This window comes from Mauremys mutica, chromosome 8 (assembly GCF_020497125.1).
Source record: "Mauremys mutica isolate MM-2020 ecotype Southern chromosome 8, ASM2049712v1, whole genome shotgun sequence".
Lineage (NCBI taxonomy): Eukaryota > Metazoa > Chordata > Testudines > Geoemydidae > Mauremys > Mauremys mutica.
This window is the reverse complement of record NC_059079.1, coordinates 96556966-96579665: the sequence shown is the minus strand read 5'-3', so window position 1 is coordinate 96579665 and position 22700 is coordinate 96556966. Positions and strand designations below refer to the sequence as shown.

The 22700-nt window shown below is 44.4% G+C and overlaps 1 protein-coding gene across 1 annotated transcript in view; it reads left to right on the top strand.

Moving 5' to 3' along the window:
• Nucleotides 1-22328, top strand: part of LOC123376385 (solute carrier family 22 member 4-like) — a 57980-nt gene extending 35652 nt beyond the window's left edge. Inside the window, exons 5-10 of the mRNA XM_045028330.1 lie at nucleotides 4838-4964; nucleotides 7579-7685; nucleotides 8659-8873; nucleotides 9532-9714; nucleotides 15952-16087; nucleotides 19203-22328. Coding sequence (XP_044884265.1) covers nucleotides 4838-4964; nucleotides 7579-7685; nucleotides 8659-8873; nucleotides 9532-9714; nucleotides 15952-16087; nucleotides 19203-19284 — 850 coding nt within the window. The 3' untranslated portion in view covers nucleotides 19285-22328. The remainder of the gene's footprint in view (nucleotides 1-4837; nucleotides 4965-7578; nucleotides 7686-8658; nucleotides 8874-9531; nucleotides 9715-15951; nucleotides 16088-19202) is intronic.
• Nucleotides 22329-22700: the final 372 nt, after the last annotated feature.

Here is a 22700-nt window from a genome sequence, read left to right as displayed (position 1 = left end):
CATAACTCCCATTAAAAAACAAACAAACAAAATGTTTACATGCCTAGGTTAAGGGGTGAGGTTGAATTTTAGCCTAAAGGAAATGTAAAATGTGCGGTTATAAAAATGTGTTGCTACCGCCTTCTCCTAACCCCCCATGCCAGCTGAGTGAAGGGAGTTCTGACGGGCTTACCCAGGTCCTTGCATATGTGGGTTACAGTGGCACGGTCACCAAAACAAAATTCTGGGCCATGATCAGGTGCATGATTATTTAGCGTATGTTGTGGAAGCTGCACTGAAGACGAGAGAACACACCAAACAATGAAGTGTATACATCAAATGCATTTAGGCAAACGCAGCCCCAGGGACAGCTCGCTGGGTCAGTATTGGTCAGTAGCTTGTCCAGGGAGGGATTTACAGGAGCACCATGACCTCTTGCGGGTTCATTTGGCTGGTTGAGCAAAACTCGATGGCTTCTTTGGCTCCACCCTTTTTTTTTCCTCAGCCAATTGGATGCCTTATCCTGTAAGGGGCTATGCCAGCCTATCTGGCCTTTAGAGACTGGGGATGCTGTCTTGAAGCTGACCTGACTTCCTGGGACTTGGAGATCTATGGCTCTGAGTGCCTTATACCTTTCAAAAATATTTGTACAAATTTAAAGTGGGGGAGAATCTTACAATCCTTTGGAAAAGGTTTCCACTTAGATCAATGGGAACCATCATATGCATTTCTCAGCTGTTGCCACTATGGGTCCTTCCCTCTTTTCTCCCCACTTTTCTTCTCCCTGCTCCTTTCTCCTTTCCCTTGCTACTAACACCATGCACCAGCGTCTTTCCCATTAAAGCCTGGCTGGCTGAGCACACAGCCATGTTGGAGCTGGCATGTCTCGAAGCTCTGGACCTCCCAGCAAGGGAGTGAGCATCTGTGAAGACCTAAAACAGCCTCTGTTGCAGGGCCTGCTTTAAAGGTAAGTTTTCTTGTCTTGGTTGTGGAAGTCAGGTGAGCTGTTTGTCCAGGAACGTGACTGACGGGCTAGGAATCTGACTGGCTTCCCCCGCTTTGAATGTGTGGGATGTATTGAGCGGGGATGGATGTAGCCTTTCGAGCACTATACTAAACTCTTCTTAGGCTTGGTTTTGGATTGTAGCCAAGGGGTGCGCCAACCACCCGCAGCAGCACCCTCTGCCTCAGCACCGCAACCCTAGTCCTGGCATGGCATGGAGGCCGTGGGGGTGGAGCTAAAGAACAAACCTGCCCTCCTGTCACGTGGGGCTGGGCCCAGCTCCCTGCTCTGGGCGTTGCGACGTGGCGCATAGCATCACAGCACCAGTCAGGTTTGGCGCCCTCGGTTTCGTTATATCTGTGGTGCAGTTGAATCCATGGACTCACGCTAAAGCCTCTCCTGGTATTGGATCACAGGGGGGTGAGGAGCATCTGGTCCCTATGTGACAGGCGGCTCCATCACAAATACCTACTTAACAGGGCTTTGATGGAAATGCAGACAAGCCACTAGCTGTCTCTAGGTCTAGCAAGCTTACCCAGCCCCTTACTTTTTTTACTTTTCCCTGATTTGCCAGCTGGGAGGATGTCAGCAATAGGCTTTGGCAGTGACAGTTTACCAGACATAAAGAGATGCTCCGTGCTTTTTGTTTCTCTTTGCATGCAGTTGTCATGCTGGATTTCGAAAACATCACCCTAATGGATTTCACGTGGCTAACCTTAACCCTGACCACTCCACGCTCTGCTCCTTGGTTTTTTGTTTTGTTTTTTGGACTCTCCTTTGCACTCATTCTCCCCTCCCCCCAATTCCTTTTTAAACTGACACCAATTTAAAGAAACTTTGCCTCTCACCCATGGATGGTTATGCACTCCCAGTGTGAAAAGAAAACAATACAGAGACAAGACGGGAAAGCCTTATGTTTTTGATTGGCCCTGTAGGCAGATTAGAGGAGGGATGCTATGCTTGCCCTTTCTCTGCATCTGTGGAGCGAGTGCACTCATTTCCTGATAGAGGTGAGAAATGTGAGGTGTCTCCCTCACCCCCCAAAACATACATGTTCCCTTCAAAAAGTTACATGAAATTGTTCCTTCTTTTCATGCTGGTCTTAACCAGGAAGCTCCTCTCTTGTTCTTCTGAAGCAGCCGCATTTATGATACATTAAGACCTCAAAAAGAACAATGTCTTCATCGCACTGTTAAGTAAAGCAAATAGACTTGTATCCTACACAGTGTGAAATACCATTCAGCTCCATCTTTCTGCTCTTTGAATTTGGCCGAAACCATGAAATAAAACCCTTTAAAAATGCTTTTCAGTGCCTGCTTGCTATCACCAGACTAGAGAGTTGGTCAGAAATTTGATCCCTCTCCAGAGTGGCATTTTAAATAATGCTTCTATTTAACTTGAAATGCTTTAGAATCCTTGGGTTCAATATGGCGTTGCTTGCTTTTCCTCTGCGACGCGCAGCTTCATTTTGTTAGTGGGAGTAATGAGGAAAAGTGGGTATTTGAACATAGAAATCCAATTGGAGAAGCTGACTGTCGCTAGCGTATAAATCCTAGGAGAGCTGTGGTGGCTCACTGAGCTGTTTCACTGGCCTCTTGCTGCTGGAGACCTAGATTCAAAGCCCTGCCTTGGGGTACCAGTGAAGTTGTGCTTGGCGGCTGTTCTTCCTAGTTTTTGTTTGTCTGCATTGGAAAACATCCATACGGCTTGCCCTGACTCATCCTCCACTTCAGGGTCTGGGACTGGAGAGGCAAAGAGATTGTAGGTAGGGACTGAGGTGCATTGGCAGAGGTATGTAAGGGAAGCTTGCACAGTGCCTGCCAGTGACTCTTATGAACCAATGTATTTACTTAATAACTTTTATACAGTGAAATAAGAACTATCCTGTCAAAAGCTTAGTAAGAGAAGTACTCCAGAGGGGTTCCGAGTATCCCTTGCTTCTGAAATCTGCATTCATATTCATTAACTGACCTTGAAGAAATGCAGTGGGGGAGACAGTAGTAGAAAAATGTTAATCAACCCTTTGAGAAGAGGTCTAGCCCCGCTGCATTGCAGATCATGAGGGTATCTTGGCAGTCTCTGACCTATTCCATAGAGAGAGAAAATTACCATTGACTAAGGAGAGCAAGACAGGAGCAGTTAGGATTGAAGGATTTAGAGTTTTTAAAACAGTGGGGAAGGAGAGGCATGTCCTTCTAGTTTGTGTTTGTTATTAATGGACATAATCATGTTTGGCTTTTACCTGTCGGATACAATCATGTCCACAAGGTGGCACTGCTACCGTTCTCTTAGCTTGATTAGTTTTGTGATATGAAGATGATGAAGAAGGTTGTGTATAATCTCTCGATGGCAAGTAACTTTCCTTTAAATATCTCCATCACAACTCTACACCGTTTGTGTGCTGTATACAACTTTTGTAAGGATAACTTGTTTATATGATTGATTTTTATGCTACCTAACTCAATATTGCTATTTACCAAGAAACTTCTGACTCTCTGAAGGAATTTAATTATCCCCTTAATGTACATGAATACAATTAATCTCAGAAACAAATTATAGGAAGAGGGCCCTCTTCTGCAAGTATTTGACTATGTGAGTAGTTACCCATGTGCTTGAGCAGTACGATTGAGCTCAGTTGTACAGTAACTCCTCACTTAAAGTCATTGGGGTTTAACATTGTTTCATTGTTTTGTTGCTGATCAATTAGGGAACATGCTCGTTTAAAGTTGTGCAATGCTCCCTTCTAATGTCATTTGGCAGCCACCTGCTTTGTCTACTGCTTGCAGGAAGAGCAGCCCGTTGCAGCTAGCTCGTGGGGGCTTGGAACCAGGGTGGACTGGCAGCCCCCTATCAGCTCCCACTATCAGCTCCCCGCTCCCCTAAGTTCCCTGTGCAGCAGCTGCCTGCAGTTCAGCTGTGTCCCTCCCCCCATTGCCATGTGCTGCTCCTGCCTTCTGCCTTGGAGCTGCTCCCCGAGACTCTGGCTTCCTGTGCGGGGGGAGAGAAGGAAGAAGGGGGCTAATGTCAGGGTGTCCCCCTCCCTCCTGCTCCTGCACCCCGCTTATCCCATCTTCCATAGAGCAGGGCTCAGGACGGAGGGAGCTTGCAGCAGCTGCCCTCTCAGCAAGCTGATCTAATTAACAAGGCAGTGCACTTAAGGGAAATGTGCATATCTCCCTCCATTCCTGCTGCCTTGGGTAGAGAGAGAGTTAACCCTTGAGGGCTCAGCCAATTGCTAGTTCATCATTTATCAGTAAGGGAAATATCCCACCTTCTGACTCCTCCACCTTAACCAAGCTTCACAATCATCATCACTGTGTACCAGTATTAAATTGTTTGTTTAAAACTTATACTGTGTGTATGTATATGTGTGTATATATATATAGTCTTTTGTCTGGTGAAAAAAATTTCCCTTGGACCTAACCCCCTCATTTACATTAACTCTTATGAGGAAATTGGATTCACTTAACATAGTTTCGCTTAAAGTCGCATTTTTCAGGAACATAAACACAACCTTAAGTGAGGAGTTACTGTACTACTCATTATGGGTAAAGTGACCCACATGCTTATCTGTTGGGAGGCTTGGACCCTACCGCAGGAAGTGATCTATTACTGAGATGGCAAAATCCATCCCCAAAGTGTGTTTAATAAAGATAATTAAGTCATAGGGTGACCAGATGTCCCGCTTTTAGAGGGACAGTCCCGATTTTGGGGTCATTTTCTTATATAGGCTCCTATTACCCCCTCCCCCCCCCCCGTCCTGATTTTTCACACTTGCTAGCTGGTCACCCTATTAAGTCAGCAGTTGTGATCATTGTGGAAATGTTGATTCAGTCCTTCTGAAATTTGTTGCAGGATCATTCCTGAATCTCCCCGGTGGCTGATCTCTCAGGGAAGATTTAAAGAGGCAGAAATCATCATCCGAAAGGCTGCAAAAACAAATGGCATTGTAGCCCCAGCTATGCTGTTTGACTCCACAGAGGTACGTTTTCATATGTCTTGCCTCAACTGGGTTGGGTGTGGGGGAGGGGAGAGGGACTATATGACCTCTTGAGGTCTCTTCCAGTTCTCCCTACAGTTCTGGGATTCTAATCTGCTACTTGGCAACCTTTGCTATTTTCCTGTTCAGGCAGTTCATTTCCATATTATTCTGAGAAGCCAGAACACCAAACAGTTCAAAGCACAGCTCTGTCACGAGTTGTTTAGTAAATTGTCCAGGTTCAATACTTGCTGTGACATGAGGCAGTTGGTGGTGGCTCATTTGCGTCAGTAAATCAGAAACATTCAGCTGGAGTTGCTGTTTATTTTTGCAGTAAGATCTCTGCTCTTCAGCAATGACTTTCTCTGGCTTTCAGTCGGGACTGGCTTGTCTCACCAGTGTAACGAACTGTCTCTCATTAGGGCACCAATGCCTCACTCAGAAAAATGAGAAATTAAAATACATTTATCTTCATCTCGGTTGGATGCACTATTGACAGCTGATCATTTAATTTAAATGTAGCTCTTCCAGATGGAAGGCTCTGTGTGGAGCAGCTGTTCTGGTACCCAGATTTTATAATGCATATGTGCACCGGCTAGTAGGAGGCACCAAAGGAGAAGGCCTGTCAATCCCAGCACAGCACTGAAGGGCACCCTCAAAAGCGCCCTTAATAAATAAACATGTATAGTGTGTAGGCGGTTCCATTGCCCCACTGCTAAGTAGCCCCTTTTCAATGGCTTAGTACACTTGGCTCTGTGTGTGTGCCTGGGGGGGTATTGTTTGTTTTCTGGCTTTTTAATTATGATCTGGTGGTAAAAGGGCTCCATTTTAATTAAGAACATTTAGTCCTTTCATAGGAACGATACCTCTCGGCTAATCTTCTTAGTTACAAAGAAGAAAGCCTAGCACAGAAAGCTTATTCGCATTTAAGGGTTGGCTGCAACACAAGTACACACATAATACAGTGACTGAGCGTTTCTGATCTTGTCTCCCTCTAGCGACTAGCTCCGTGAGCATAATAGCCAGCTAGTTACTCTGCTTAATTAGATGGTAGCGGCTCATACTCTGGTGATTATGATCCTCATTTTCAGTCCCATGTGTCTGTGTTCATTACATGTGCACATGTCTTTTACATGAGACTTTATGTATTGTCATATAAATAGCCACATTTTAAGCTCCATATAATCCACGGCACAGTACAAAACCACACGTTGTTATGACTTTGCTACAAGAAAAATGTGTTCTTTGCTGAACTTGCTGCTTGGCAGCATAAACTACTCAAATATTGTTTAGTTTTTGGTTATGCCACTTAAAATCTGTTCTTGAAAAGCAAGTGTGTTTTGGGGGTGGGAAAGAAGCACTTCCTTTCTGGCTCAGCCGTAGATCAGCTGTATGTTTAATACTTTAAAAGACTTCTTCAGGCTCCAGTAGAAAAGTCTGCTTTTCATCATTGCCTCATGCCTTTCAGATTAAGTGGCAATACAGCCACTCTTCCCCCCCCCCCACCAACCGTACAAGTCTGATCCTGATGTCAGCCTTTACGTTTGCCAGTGGATGATGCCTGCACAATGTATGTTCTGTTAAAATAACCTTAGAGCTTGTGAGCAATGCCAGACGGACGTTCCTAGAAAGTGAAAACTTCTAGCTAGCCAAACAGGAACAGCCAAGGAAGCAGCATTTCAGCTTCCCCCAGGCAGGCCAGGAATGTGACACAGCCTTGTCATCTGGGACTGAGAGGTTAGCTCTGTTTTATGCCCATTCAGTCCTGGGCTGGCCCCTCACCCGAGACTAACGTGGTATCTGTTGTGGCAGTGGCCTTTCTAGTAATGGCACCAGCCTACTAAGCCCTGGACCAAGATCACCAGCTCCTTTCTTCATCCTAGGTTGCTAAATGGTAATAATTTTGGCCACTCCTGGCCCAGGGAGGGTGTAATTCTTAGGTGGGAACCCTCCCTCCACACTTTGAATCAGTTGGACCCAGCAAAGAAGACTCTGCACATGCCAGATTGGCTGGAGAGGGTCTGTTTCCACTACCAAATGGTCTCTCAGCCTCCACTAACATGGGGAGCAGTGGTGGCAAATATCATTAATTGAGGTCAGGACTGAGCTTCAATTTCCCGTGTGCTGTTGCAACCAACCACTGCTAAATAGGCAGCAGAGCCTGAGGATTTTTTATTTTACACTGGTCCGTGGATTCTAAAGAAAGACAGATCTCCATAGGCAGTGAGGCCACTTCTGGGAGTGCCTTTGTACGGCATGAAGGAGGAGAAGTTAGTGCAAGTTTTTCCCTGTTAGATTTTCTAGTCTTTGATGACTTGTTCACTGATTTCTAGATCAAACTGATACTGGTGTGTCTGCTGCCCTATGTCACAAGTAACTTAAAGTTACTTTGGAGTACCGCTGGGGTAGAGAATAATCAAGACTCCTATGAAACCCCTTTGCTGATGCAGAATTGGTTGTGTGGCAGTCGATTTGTGTATTTTCTGCCCTTTCACTTTATCTTTTCATAACCTCCATCCGCCCAAATTTGTGTGTTAAGATTTTTTCCCCCACAGATTGGATTGATCTCTTCCTTGGATATAGGGATATTTTGGGTTTGTTTTCCTTTTCCCCTCAGATGCAGGATATGAAGCTTCAGCAGCAGCAGCAGCAGAAGGCATACATTTTGGACTTGTTCAGAACCCGAAACATTGCAGTTATTACTGTTATGTCATTGTTGCTGTGGTAAGTGGATGTGTGATCCTAAAGGACACGGACAACAAACAATCTGTTTGTGATGCCTGTTGTAGTTTTTATAATACCAGTCTCATAAACTGGGACCTATTTCAATGTTGGAATCTGCTTAGGATGTCTAAATACCTGCATTAAGGTGCTTGCATCCGTGTTGAGCCAGGTAGAGATTTGTGCTCCTAAGCGTGGATGTGAGCATGCAAATTTATGATGACTGTATTGATGATGAGCATTTATATAGCACATTGTGTACTCAAAATGCTGCTGTAAAAAAACAACAGCCCACAATCTTATCCACACAACATCCGTGTGAAGTACATATTACTGTCTTGGGGATATAGCAAAAGAGGTCATGTGCCTTGCTCAAGGCTACATAGCAGTTCAGTAGCAGAACAAGAATTAGAACCCAATACATGACTTTCAATCTGTGATCCAGTCCTTTAGACTCCACTGCCTCCCATCAAGAGGAATGGCTAATTCCTTTCGGATGTCAAATTGAGGTGTCCCAAGATTTGAAATCCGATCTTCCAGCTCTCTTATGCAGAACCACAGCATTCAGATGCTGCAATGGAGCTTTTTATGAGAACCCCAAGAATTTTAATAGAATTTGCTCTAGGGACTGTAGCTGGCACGCTGTAATGAACTGAAACATTTCGGAACTTGCTGCTTCACTGTATTGTTAATGGATTTGTCACGGTGAAACACCATTATGAATAACTTCCAGTGAACCTTTCATTTACCATATTGTATATGGGAGGGAAGGTTAAGTTAGGGTTCTGCGGAGAGGATTGTGTTCATACATTTTTAGTACAAAAAGAAGCTGCAGGGGTGAAAGACTTAGAAACTGTGCTGTAGCTATTGAAATTCTGAAAACCATCCCATCGCTGCTGATGTTTGGTACAGTGCTGTTTCTGAAACAGAATTTTGGGTAACGCTGTAGAGACTTTACTTTTTACGCGTCTTTCAGGATGTTAACATCAATTGGTTACTTTGGACTGTCACTCAACACTCCCAACTTGCATGGAAATGCCTACATCAATTGCTTCCTCTCAGCCATTATTGAAGTTCCGGCTTATGTGATTGCCTGGCTGCTCCTCCGAACCTTACCTCGGCGGTATTCCATATCTGGCACCTTGTTCTTGGGAGGAGGGGTTATTCTCTTTATTCAGCTGGTGCCTACAGGTATGAGCTTCAACTCATGACATAAAAATAAAATATATCCTACAGTGCCAGTAAAGAGTTTGAAACCAGAAAGTTCCTGGGTGAAATTTGCACCAAACCTCAATCATTTGTGGCTTGATTTGATTTTGGGTTTGAGGGTTTTGGTTTTTTTTTCATACATACTGCAGCTCTCATTGAGTTTACTGGGCGCTGTGTTGCTCAGCACATCTGAATATCAAACTATTGATCTGTTTATGCTTCAGATGACCAGCTCATAAAATTGGATAAACTACAGAACACAGCTGCATCTGAACTGGAGTCACTGCTTACAAAAATCAGAAGTTCTCCAAATTTCAGCGTAGACTTCAGTAGAACCTAAATGCATTGCTGATTAGATATGAATTTAAGCATGTGCTTATGTGGTTTGCTGAATCAGAGCTGTAATGCATTTCAAGTGCACTCTCAGACTGGGAATGAACCAAAGTCCTGGTAGTACAAAATAAGCTGCCTTCTCAAATTCCGAATTGGATAATCTAGGTCTGGGGGGTGGTTATGATAAGAGAAGACTACAATTATAGAGGGGAGAAAAACTGAAGTCTTTGGGAGGTAAAAGCAATGGCAGTAACAAGCATGGGAACTCGATGCAGCTTTATTGATCCTTATTTAATTTTATTTTCAGACTTTCACATCCTGTCTGTCTTCCTGGTGATGCTGGGGAAGTTTGGGATCACATCCGCATTCTCAATGCTTTATGTCTACACTTCTGAGCTCTACCCAACAATAGTAAGAAACATGGCAGTTGGAGCTACTTCCATGTCTTCCAGGGTGGGCAGCATCATCGCTCCTTACTTTGTTTACCTTGGTGAGATGTCTTCTGTCATTTGGCTTGAATTTAAACACATGAGAGCAAACTGCACAGAAAAGTTATCCCAGAGAATGGGTGCAAGCTAGAAAGCCCTGGTGCTCCAGAGATTTTTAAACCAACTTTTTAGATCTTATAATTTCAGTCACTTTCCTGCATTTTGGGCCATTTTGTTTTACACCAAGGGAAGTAAATGGCGTTACTCCTGTTTTATACAGGTGCAACAGTGGTGTATCAAGCCCTTTTATTCTCTTTGATTGAGGCAGGTGCTTTCCAAACAGAAGAGGCCTGGTCACCCTGCTCACAATCCAAGGACAAAGAGGGAAAGCAAAGGGGTGAAACATAGAAGTAGGGTGGCTGAGATGATACTTTGCCACATCTTGATAGCGCACGCTTGAAAACTAATCTCAGTCACTCCTGAAACTTGCCGTTATCAGTCGGCTAATTTCCCAAGGGCATGATGGCCCAAACGGGCCTTTGGGAGAGACCTAAATATAGAAAGCATAGTGGTGGCCTAATAGATTAGCACATGTAGTGTGTTCATTGCATAGCGGTCAGCAGGGCCGGCTCTAGGCACCAACGCTCCAAGCGTGTGCTTGGGGCGGCACTTTTTTTTTGGCTTGGGGTGCAAAAAGAACCGCCCCCCCCCCGCTCACCTCCTCTCCAGTGCTGCCGCTCCACTTCTCCCTCCGTCCCTCCCAGGCTTGCCACGCGAATCAGCTGTTTTGTGGCAAGCCTGGGAGGGAGGGGACAGAAGCGGAGCAGCGGCGGCGCGCTTAGGGAAGCAGGCGGAGCGGAGGTGAGCTGCAGCGGTGAGGAGCGCGGGAGGAGGGGAAATGCGGCACACCCAGGGGAGGAGGCGGGGCTGGGGATTTGGGGAAGGGGTTAGAATGGGGCGGGGAAGGGGCGGAGTTGGGGTGAGGCTGGGGGGGGCGTGGGAACATTTTTTTGCTTGGGGCAGCAAAAAACTTGGAGCTGGCCCTGGCGGTCAGCATAGAAGAGAGCACAGAGACTTTTCAGATGCTGAAAAACAGGCAGATGAAGGTCAGATAATCTCTTGGAATCTATACTTTACTGAAAATGGTACTTAGAAAATATGCTGTATAATGTGTACACAGTGGTGTGTACATATAATATATTGAATTACACACAAAACACTATGTTAAAAGAAATGTTAAGGTTGCAAAGTCAAACACTCAAAAGTAAAAGGAAATTCAGCCCCTTTATGTGTATGCGTTACGGCATTCTTTAATTAGTTATTCACATAGCATTTTATAGATGGAGAGCTGAGGCACCAAGAGATTAAAGTCAAAAGTATCCACTCATTTTGGGTGCTCAATTTGCGATGGGTAGGTCCTGATTTTTTTTCCAGAGTACTTAACCAGAGTGCTACATGATGCTATAAGCAGATGTTTGATTGATTTCTATTGCCGCTGTGAGTGCTCAGCACTCCTATATATCAGACCCCAGGGTCTTAAGTGAAGCAATGAGGGACCACCTCTGAGAAGTTTGGTCTAAGTGATTTAACTAGCCTTACATAGAGAAACTGAGTCACAGGCAAGGCTAGAATCCACTTCTTCAGAGCAGCATTCAGTTGCCTTAGATATGAGACAACATGCTGTCTCTTCCTACAATCTACTGCTTCATTCACTACACCCCTTCCAAGTTCTGCAACAAGTGAAGCAGGAGTCCTAACAGATAAGCCTCCTTCACTACCGAACCCTGATTCATCTCTAGAACAGGCCCATCCTGAATGAGACGGGTCCTGCAGAAAAAATGGAATGTGATCAAGTAATTAAGGACTGTATCCTAATGCTTATGTACAAAAGGGTCGAGTTGCACAGACTTAATTCTTGCACTTTTGAGTGCTTGACTTTGCAACCCTGGTGTTTTTAATGTAACTTTCTGTTTGCGACTTCTTTGGTTTCTAAAAAAGCACATTGAAATAATAGAAATTCCATCCAGTGGGATCATATTGACACCCCCGAGTTCATCAGCAGCGTAGGAACTTTTAGATCTAACAGAGTAACTGTTAGCTATAGTAGCTTGTGATCCACTATGTGGACCCAGCAGTAGTAGGGGATGAGAGACACACACACACTTTGCCAGTGGGTTTCACAGGTAGCAGAGAAATGGTGAGACTCGGGAATCTTGGTTTCCATTCGAGGTTCTGGACAGGAGTGAAATAGATATGGACCCTTGTGCATATTTCCCCCCAAGCTTGACCCCCCTCCTGCCCTATCCCTTCCAACCTGTCCCAGTTGGTCTCTTCGAATCATAGAACATCAGGGTTGGGAGGGACCTCAGGAGGTCATCTAGTCCAACCCCTGCTCAAAGCAGGACTCTTCACTACTCCTAGCTCTGTATCCCAGTCCTATTCTTTATCCCCACCCAGTCGCTGTCCCTATTCCTCAGGTGTCTCACCCCAGCCCAGTTTCCTTGCTCACCCAGTCATAGTCTCCCCATCCAGGCTCACTGTGTGAGTGCCAGCCTCTCACCCCCGCCCCTCCCAGCCAGTCAGTCTCCTTGCTCAGTCAGTCCCAGCTCCCCTGTGAGACTTCTCGGGGCACGCAGGGCTGAGAGTCACCTTATTGCCAGCTCTCTCCAGTGCCTGTGCCGGTCGGGTGTTAGCTCCCTAACACAACCAGCCTGTCAGGCACACGAGCGCTCTCCTCTGGGCTACACCTGCAGATTGACAGTGGATGCACCGCAGCCCTCAAGTTCCTTCGAAGTTCCACTTGTGGCGTCCAGCCCCTAATCACTGGATATCCACAGAAAGTCCAGCTCATCTGAAGCAGTGTGTCCCAGTTTTCACCTAGCCCACGGCTCCTATATCGCACACAGCACTTGTTCAATGGTAGTAAAACAAAAGATAATTTATTTGAATCTCCATTTTTTTTTCTTAAACAGAACCAAGTGGAGTGATGGAAACAAATGGTTACATACGAAACAAAATCATAAAACGTGAAGTAGGGCCTACCCTTGTTCATAGTTACCTGTCCTAGCTCATAAAGTAGATTCTCACTCCAAAGTTCAGTCTTTTGCAGTGCTGGCTATCCCCAAGGAGCTAAGACCCCGTCTTTCACAAAGCACCTCCACTCATCCAGGGACCACCTCAGTGGACGGATGTAGAATGTCTTTCTCCACCCTGTGATATACTGAATCAGTCTTTAGTCACAGACAGGGCACCCCCCCTCACTCTCCTGTCCTTCCGTGTCGCTTCCAAGTGGTTTTTATGTTTAACTTTTCTGGGTTGGTGCAAAACTGAGCAAAACATTATGTAATCAGCTAGCCAGAGAGAGGTGAGAGCTCCCTCCTGCTTGAATGGGCCAGCACCATTCCCATGGTGATTCACTTTTACTTCAAGACCATAAGGGTATAATTTTAAATATAGTTAAGGAATAATGTTACTATTACTCATATACGCATCACACAATGATTATGAGTCTTGATAGGTTACAAGCTTTCAGTAGAGACCTCGCATGCTACCCTTTATGGATAACTATCATTAAACCAGTGTGCTAGGTGTAGTGAGTTTGTTAAGTCTGAGACAAGAGTTGCTTGTAAGGAACAGTGACCCCTTTCCCAGTTGGCTGTGTGACATCCCCATTCCAGTCTGTCTCTCCCCTCCCACCCCACCGACTTCCAGTCTCCCTCCCTGGACTCCTCATCCAATCTCTGCCTCCCGCCACCTTTCCGGCTCCTTGTTCCAGTCCCACTCTTCCCCCCAGCTCCTCATCCAGTCTGTGTCCTCCTCCCCTGTTTTCCTCACTGGCTCCCAGTATTCCTCCCTCCTACTCCAAGTCTCCTTGGCCAACCAGTGCCAGTCTCCCTTCCCCAGCTTCCAGTTCCAGTCTCCTTGGCCAGACAGACCCCGTCTCAGCAGATGCCTTGTCCAAGTCTACTCCTTTCCCTTCTCCTCTAGCCTGCTTTTGTCCCCTAAGCATTCAGATCAGACATGTTCCTCCTCCACACTCTCTGAGTGCCAGCAGGGGAGTTCTTGAGACAGGCTCCCTGCTCTCAGTTCCAATACCTGGCCCCACCCTAACTGGGAGCAGCCATTACAGGGCAAATCCTTTTCAGCAACTGTAGCCCTGGGTTGGAAAGTCCTCAGCTGCTCTGTGGGGATGGCCCACATGCAGTCTGTCACAGGTGGGAGCTGAGAGAGACTCGAGCATACTCAGGGAGAACAGAATCCTCAGAGGTTTAGCTGCTTCTAGCAAGACTCCACTGAGCGTATTTTACCTGCAGGTGTTTTCCAGAGGCTTATAACTAGGCCAAATTTGGGTGGTTATTTGCTGGGATGGCGAAAGGCATGTTCTGTACATGAGGATGGCACCTCTCTCTCCCCCCGGAGATGGTAAAGGTTCCCAACAAAACAATTGCATTAACCTTCTTAACATGGGCAAAACAACTTATGTTTTCCCTAATCTTCTCTGAAATAGCTGAACCATTTTTGCTAAAACTTTAAAATAATAATAATAATGAATAATTCAGCTTGAGCAGACACCTGGAATGGAAAACTTCAGCCTGAAAGGTTCCGTTTTGGCAAAGCTATAAACAGTGAAAAACAGGATCTTGCAATGAGAATTGTCAGATGACCCAGCTGCTCCTATAATCAATTTCCTGTTACTCTGCATTCTCACATGATTAAATATTTGTATAAACATTATGGGCAAGAACTTTAGCCGCCATTAAGTGAGTATGGTTCCACTGATGTTAGGGAAGCTATATGTCCATTATATGCCCAGCTGCTCAGCTCATATATATATAATTTACTAATATATAAGGACTGATTCTCCTCTCCTGTCTCTCAAGTGGCTTTTAAATCAATGTAACTCCATTTACATCAAGGGAATTAATCTTGATTTATGATGATAGAGAAAGTGAGGGGAGAATTTTACATATACTGTCTCACCCATGTGTTTGAACATGGCAAAATTTTCAAATCTTTTAACACCATGTGAGTCTCTCATCTAATGTTTTAGCAACTATTACAGTCACAAAACTACCAGCTTGTGGCCAGGATTTCTGTTTATTCTTTGTAATAAAAAAAAAAGTTCCCTCTGTTTCAATCTCTTTGTGTTTGTTCAGCACATAAGGCAGTGCAGCCCTAATCCTGCTTGGGATCCTTGAATGTTAATGCAATGCAAATAATCATTAATAATAATGCAGAGGTTATTCATATAGTAAGGAAAAAAGGTGATTTTTCTCATATTTTGGATTCATATGTCCCATGGGCCTGCCTTCAGGATAGTGGCACACTGATGGAGGAAGTCACACATATTTAAAATAACAAAAGATAAGTTTTAGGAGAAGGCTGTGAGCTGTTGATGTTTGCTTCAGCTAAATTAGGACCATATAGTTTAGCCAATTATTGAATGAAATGGAGATCAAAGCACAAACTTTGTCTTCCTCTGATACACCAGAGATCTTTGGTGGTTAATCCTAGCTTTGTTTTCTACATCATAAAGTCTACAGGTATAACTTCAATCAGAAATAATATTGTCATGTGCAGAGTACATCTATTCTATATAAGATACTCTCTGGTTCCGTGGTTTGCACCTTTTCTGAAAGTTCCCTAATGTTCTGTGCTATTGTGGTTTGCAGATTTTGCATCCTAACCATACACTTGTGCACAATAGTAGTTCTTTCCGGTCCCAAACCTGATTGACTAGACCAAGGGCACTGTCTGTCACAGGAGGCCTGATGCTTTCCCCACTTCTAATCAAGTTTTTTTAAATGTGCTGTTAGCGGAGGAAGTTTAATTTTTATTGAATGAAGTTTTATTGTGAGGCTAAGATTTGAGTCCAAATATAAACAGACTATTGAAGGCTCACCTCCTCCAGCAGTGGTGCTAGCACAATTGTGTTTATCTTGCCAAGACATTTGTTATCCTACATTGAAGAAGCAGCATGTGGGAGCTGTTAAATGGTACACAGTTAGTGCCAGAGTAGTAACTGGCAACACAGACGAGACACTGCTGGTGATATGTGATCATCCCATATTGTAGTTTGGCATATTTTTAATTGAAAAACCTTTTGGATAGGATTGGCAGGTACATAAGTAACTCCAGTTTGGGATTCACTTGTGCTGATTTCTAGGTGGAAATATTGGCTAACAAATTATGCGAAGTGAATTATACAATATAGTGATGTCCTGAATGTTTATTCCATCTATGAGCTTGTTGTGATGGTTGGTGTATAACTCATGTTACCATGACCTGTGTTCTGCCAGGTGCCTATGACAGATTCCTGCCTTACATTCTCATGGGAAGCCTGACTGTGCTGATAGGGATCCTTACCCTGTTTCTCCCAGAAAGCTATGGAAATCCTCTCCCTGAGACCTTTGACCAGATGCTAAGAGTAAAAGGGTAAGTGGATTTCATTCACTCCATAGATCTGAAACGTACAGCCACAACCAGTTCAATATCATCTCCTCGTTACACTAAACAAATGACTATTTTACAGGTCTGTTCCAATAGACCAGGGGTTCTCAAACTTCATTGCACTACAACCCCCTTCTGACAACAAAACTTACTACATGACCCCAGGAGGGAGGACCGAAGCCCCACTGCCCCAGGCTGGGGGGTGAGGAAGCTGAATCCCAAGGGCTTCAGCCCCAGGGAGGGGGCCTGTAACCTGAGTCCCGCTGCCCAGGGCTGAAGCTCTCAGGATTCAGCTTTGGCCCCGGGGCGGTGGGGCTCGGGCTTTGGCCTCAGGCCCCAGCAAGTCTAAGCCAGCCCTGGCAACCCCATTAAAAAGGGGTGGCGACCCACTTTGGGGTCCCAACCCAGAGTTTGAGAACCACTGCAATAGACCAAACCTTTCAGAAGTGGCCTCTGATTTTTAGTGCCTGGCTTGATACACATTGGGACTGATCTTTCAGACTTGCTGAGCACCCGTGACTCCCAACTGAAGTCCATGCGGGTGCTCAGACTTTTTGGAAACAAGACCAACAGTGTTTTGAGATAAGCACCCAGACGTCAGAGTCCTCCCTTGAAATGTTATCCTGAATGGCTCACATTAGAGGTCTTCACTGTTATTAGTGGGCTCAGTAAACAGAGTGTTTAACAGATCAAAATTTCTCTTGTATGTTGGGGGCAGCATGGCCCAGTGGATTGAACTCAAAGCCAGGAATGCCTGAGCTGTGGTGTTAGTATTTATTATAGAAGCACAACCAGTGTGTCAGGCGCTACACAACAGCAGTTCTCAGCCAGGGGCCCAGGCCCACTGAGGGGCTGCGAGCAGGTTTTAGGGGGTCTGCCAAAATAAACCAGAGAGTAGGGCTGGTGTTAGACTCACTGGGGCTGAAGCTGAAGCTTGAACAACGTAGATTTGCAGGCCTGCTGTGGCGTGGGGCCCTGGGCAGTTGCCCTGCTTGCTACCCCCTAATGCCAGTCCTGGGTTTTAATCCACTGGAAATGCAGAAAGAGGAGTTGTGGAACAGGCGGTCTGTGGAGTTTTTATAGCATGTTCGGTGGGGCCTCCCGGTGTACAAGACACAGGGGTAAACGTGGTCCCGCGCTGGGGCACTTTCATCTTAAATAGATGGACAACCCAGAATGTCCCAGGAGGACGGTTTTGTCTTAGATCATTTTTTTAAGATAGCATTTTTTTTTTTTTTAATTGACGAAGTCTGTTTTGAGGCAGGATTTGGAATAAGAGGTTGGGAGCAGGATACATTGGATCAGGAGGGAGCCTCAGGCGTGTTCCAACTGCTGCCACTGAATTGTTTTGCATCATCTAGGGCAAATCGCATCTCTCTGGGTGCCTTTCCCTTCATCTTTAAAATAGGGATAATATTTTCATCCCTCACAAGGATGCTGTATTAATTAGACCATGTGTATATTAGAGAGACAAGGTGGGTGAGGTAGCACACAATCATGTGTAGAGAACATTGCAAAGTTTTTGTATTTTCCCTTCAAGTATATAGAAAGGCTGTTCATTTAATAGGATTGTTCTTGTTTCATTTAAATAGCGCTTTGTCCTTTGAATAGAAAGGGATTGGGCTCTACTATGAAAACAGGATTTCAGCGTTCATAGTTCTTTTCTTTTGGTGGATAAAGAGCTGCTGGTCTAATCTGAGACAGATTACCCTCCACTCCCACCCCCGACGCTCCTTCCTGTAGCTGTAAAGAACATGCAATGCTCTCTTGCTACACTGGATGCTGCTGTTTGGGTCACCCTGTACAAACATGTCCACTGAAATCTTATGCATGCACGCACATGCGTAGAGATGCCATGTGCCAAATGTGCAGTTGGTTCTAACGTTTGTCATAACCGTTTTACGGGGACGGTTTGTGATTAAAATAAGTTAGTTACAGAATGTTATTCTGTAACTGTTTTCCCGTCAGACCATTAAGTACTACCCTAACCTACTGCACATGTGATCGTAATGCATGTGCAGAGCTGCCCATGTCCTGGGCATTCTGTTCTCAGAACTCCTAGCATTCCAATGAGACACCGACACTTAATATAGTGCTCTGCAGCAGCAGGTGCCAGTGGGGATGGGGAGAAGGGGCTGCGTGGTGAGGCAACGTACCTATCCCTGAAAAGAGATGTAGTATTGTACTTTGTGTATTGTGGCTTGTGTGTTAAATGACTGTACTTGTGCATATTGCAGTTGTAACACTGTAAGAGGCAAATCCTGTCTTTCTTCCCCAATGGGTGAAGAGAGCCCTGGATGCATGTAATTCTGCTGTGTGGGGTGAAGGTAGGGGAAAACTGATGAGCCTGGACAGATATAAGCCTCTTGTGCTCCACTGAGGGTTTTCCAGTATGCTGCAGCTGAGGGGACATCTGAGGTGATCCCAACTATGCCTATGTGCTGGCCATTTTCTTTCTACCTTCTTCCATCACCAGGGAAAGAGTGGGCACTTGCCTTTGGGGACTGTGGTAGCCATAGTGCAACTCCCCTACCACATAGCCAGGTTATTCTGGCTCAGCACTGTGGGCAGATTTACACTTAAGAGCAATAACTATTTGGAGAAGGCTGGAACTGCCTATAAAAGGCTATCCATGGTGTACATAAGGGTCTGTACTTCTCAGGGTAAGAGGCACTCCTGAGGAAATGCCTGCTGCTCCTTGTCACTGTTAGGAGGTGTTTGATCAGTGGTTTGTAAGTTCTTAAATTGATAAAACTTTAACTGCAACTACTGGGCACAGCTGAAATTTTGCCACAAGCCTCATGCACACACTTCCTAAACACATGCTCTTGGTGTGGGTGGATGAAATGATCTCCATTGGACCAGCGAGTATTGACACGCAGTCTCGCAAACGTTGTTCATTTTATCATCTCTTCAGTCCAGAAGAGGGTTCCTTCTAGAGCATCACATCCCAGTGTAATGGGCTTTTCTGCAGTTTTATATTGGAAGATGTTTTCAGTGATGCAGCTCGGTTATTTTAGCGGTTTTGCTTGGGAGCGGACTGTCTCATGTCTGGTTCCTATGAAATGTTCTGTAGCCCTCAAATTTTACTCATTTTCAGATTCAGAAACAGACAACGCACCAACCATGTAAGGAGTTCAAAGGAGATTGAAGACTCCAAGACTCAGATAACACCGCTATGATTAGGCTCTGCACCTCCTGATGGACTGGAAAAAGAACAAGTACTGCTCAATGCATTTCCTACCAGAAAAAAACCTGGGGTCAAAACGACTGGTGCCACATAGTTATGAACCTACAATCTCCAGTACTATTGTACTAAATATAGTGCTGTGAAGATGCCATCTACTTCCATAGGATTCCCCATAATTTATCCTCCGTGACCTGATTTTCAGAGGTTTCGATCAGCTGTAGCTTCTGTTTAAGTAGGAAGCTCTGAGTGCTCAGCACCCTCTGAAAATCAGGTTATAAGAGAGCATTAGGAGCAGTCACAGCACTGACTCAATGGAATCTTGCACTCAAAAGCTGCTTAAACGTGAACTGAATACCAAAGTAAAAAATTAGTTCAAGATTCTAACGCCGGTATTTTCAAATGAGAACTATTTCAAAGTCTTAATGCTTAAATGAACATTAAAAAAAAAAGTTAGAACAATATTAGATGAAGAGTCAAATGACAGCGCTGCTTACAGTGCAATACACTTTATACTTATGCTGTTAGTTCCTGCACTACAGGCTTTCGAACAAATACTGTGCTAGAAGAAAACAGTGTTATAATGCTTTCTTAGCAAAAAGATATTTTCGTTGCTTATGTACTTTCTGGCCAAATGAAATCTGTCTAGCCTGCCGGATTGACGGTGGCTAATCATTATTCAGAAGGTGACATTCCCCTACTGTGCACAGGACGAGCAAAAGGAGTATGCACCAGTTAAGCCTCAGTCTGAAAGCTTAAGGGGGATTTGAGTGCTGTGTTTGTCTTGTGCTGGCCCTTGGCACAGGAGTGAATTTCACCTTAGTAAGTTTAAACAAAGAGAGAAACTTCATAACCTTGCACCTACTTAAATTGTGTAAAACTGGCATGCACTGCTATCTGGGCTTCATGAAACTTTTTTGCTTTCATGTGGAAGCCAGTTGTGGCTAAGACACAAGTGCAACACAGCACATCAGTAATGGTAGAGCGACAGTCATTTATGAAACTGAATCTATCAGGCTAAGGTATTCAAACAGAAATTAAATTGAAGTGCATCAGACTATTTGTTTCAGGCTTAAAGACTCTGGCTTTGAAAATCAAACCTTTCTTTTGCATAAATGGTTTTGCCATATTGATAATGTAGTGCAAGGCAGCCATTGTCCTGGGCCAAGGTTCTGTTCCGTTGCTGCTATCTCATCTCTTTTCAGATAGAGTTTTCTTCAGAAGGCATTTGCAATATTTAAAGATTTGATATAGCTGATTTTTTTTTAAAATATAGAGGAAATTCCCTTTGGTCTAACATGTAGAATAACTGTTTAGATTACTTCAGTTACCATTTTCATCAAACCCTTGATATTAGCATGGGATAGAGCTGTTTACATGAGATGTGGGATTGGGCTTGGTATACTGTGGCCATATTTTTATGAAGATACTTTCTATAAAAAAGGCGATACTTATTCTCTTTTATGTGATCAGAGACTTGGATATTTCTGAAACCAATTGAAATATTTTTATACTCTTGTAACTTTTTAGGATCACAGAAAACTTAATTTTGCATGTTTTTAATTAAAATAAAAAACAAGTTTGTCTATGTTTTTGACAGCTTGTGTTTATCAGTCCATTTCCCAGACCTGTAGCACTGATACATCTCATATAGTTTAAGTATTAGCAGCTTTATTTTTAATGAGACTGTTTTTGACATTAGGGGACTGTACTCAAAAGATTGTGAAACTGTTATAACAAGGACTTTAAATTGTGTCTACACCTAGCAAAAAAGGAGTTACTTCACCTGATGGAGCATTTGTCTTCCGAGAAATCTCTCCCAGGTATGAACAATAATGTCTGAAGACATCCCTCTATGGAGGGATCAAGAGGGGCAAAAAGTCCAGTTTCTGGCACTATTATTATTTTATTTATTTTTTCTAAAATGGTAACGCCTCCCTAAGAGAATTGCATAGGCTTAAAATGCTGCTGGACATGTTTTAACATACACTTGGTTTCGCCTAGCACTGCAGTCCTCATGATAAGTTGTCTGCCTGTCAAATACAGCTTTGATTATAAAATTTTTCAGATAAGTTATAAGTTGGGACTCAATATGGGAGCTGTATATTTATGAGCAGTCAGGGTACCACTTGTAAAGCAGTGCTTTGGGGTTGGGGAAGGAGAGGACTATTCCCATTGATTTTGCTGGGAGTTGTATTATTCCTCATGTGCCCTGATAATTGCATATACCCTGCTGTGTCTGTATAATCTATCCTCAGCAAGATCTGAAGCTGGCTTATTGGAGCTGCTGAAGTATAGACGAAAATGTGGCAGTTGCCATTAGCTTGTTTTTCTTTATTATAATAAAAATGTGCACTGACCTATTATATAACCTATTTTATCTGTGGACTATAACTGAAAAGAGTGAAGTCTCCTATGTGTTTAAAACTTTGTGAAAGGAAGTCTCTTTCTTTAAGGCATTGACTAAATTATGTTTCAGTAACTGGCTATCATAGTTATGAATCTGTTTGAATAGGCTCATAAGGTGTGTGTGTGTGGGGGGGAATGCAAGTGAAATCTAATCTGCAAGCGGATGGGAAAAGTTTGTTAAAGCTAGAAGTTCATTTCACGTTCTTCTTGCACCAGGTTGGGCTTGGTGAATGTACTTTAACAATAGAGCACCAAGAGAGAGCCACTGCTATGGGCAAAGAAGGATTGTTTTGGTCTTAAAAGCCTGTGGTATTTGCAGACTTCTTTAAAAGTTTGCAGAACTCTAGTGACTGATGTCTGAGCCTAGAACTCCTCATTGCAAATTGTTAAATGCTCTCCAAGTCTTAAAAGGACGCTGTCTAGACCAGGGGTTCTCAACCTTTTTCTTTCTGAGGCCTCCCCAACATGCTATAAAAACTCCACAGCCCGCTTGTTCCACAACAACTCTTTCTGCATTTCAGGGGTTCTCAAACTGGGGGTTGGGACCCCTCAGGGGGTCGCGAGGTTATTACATGGGGTGTCGTGAGCTGTCAGCCTCCACCCCAAAACCTATTTGGCCTCCAGCATTTATAATGCTATTAAATATATTTAAAGTGTTTTACTTTATAATGGGGGCGGGGGGGAAGTCGCACTCAGAGGCTTCCTATGTGAAAGGAGTCACCAGCACAAAAGTTTGAGAACCACTGCAGTAGATTAAAAGCCAGGGCTGGCATTAGGGGGTAGCAAGCAGGGCAATTGCCCGGGGCCCCACGCCAGAGGGGACCCGCAAAGCTCAGTTGTTCGGGCTTCGGCTTCAGCCCCAGGTCCCAGTGAGTCTAACACCGGCCCTACTCTCTGGTTTATTTTGGCAGACCCCCTGAAACCTGCTTGCAGTCCCCCAGTGGGCCTTGGACCCTTGGTTGAGAAGCATTGGTCTAGATAAAGCCCTTTTTGGAAGGATGA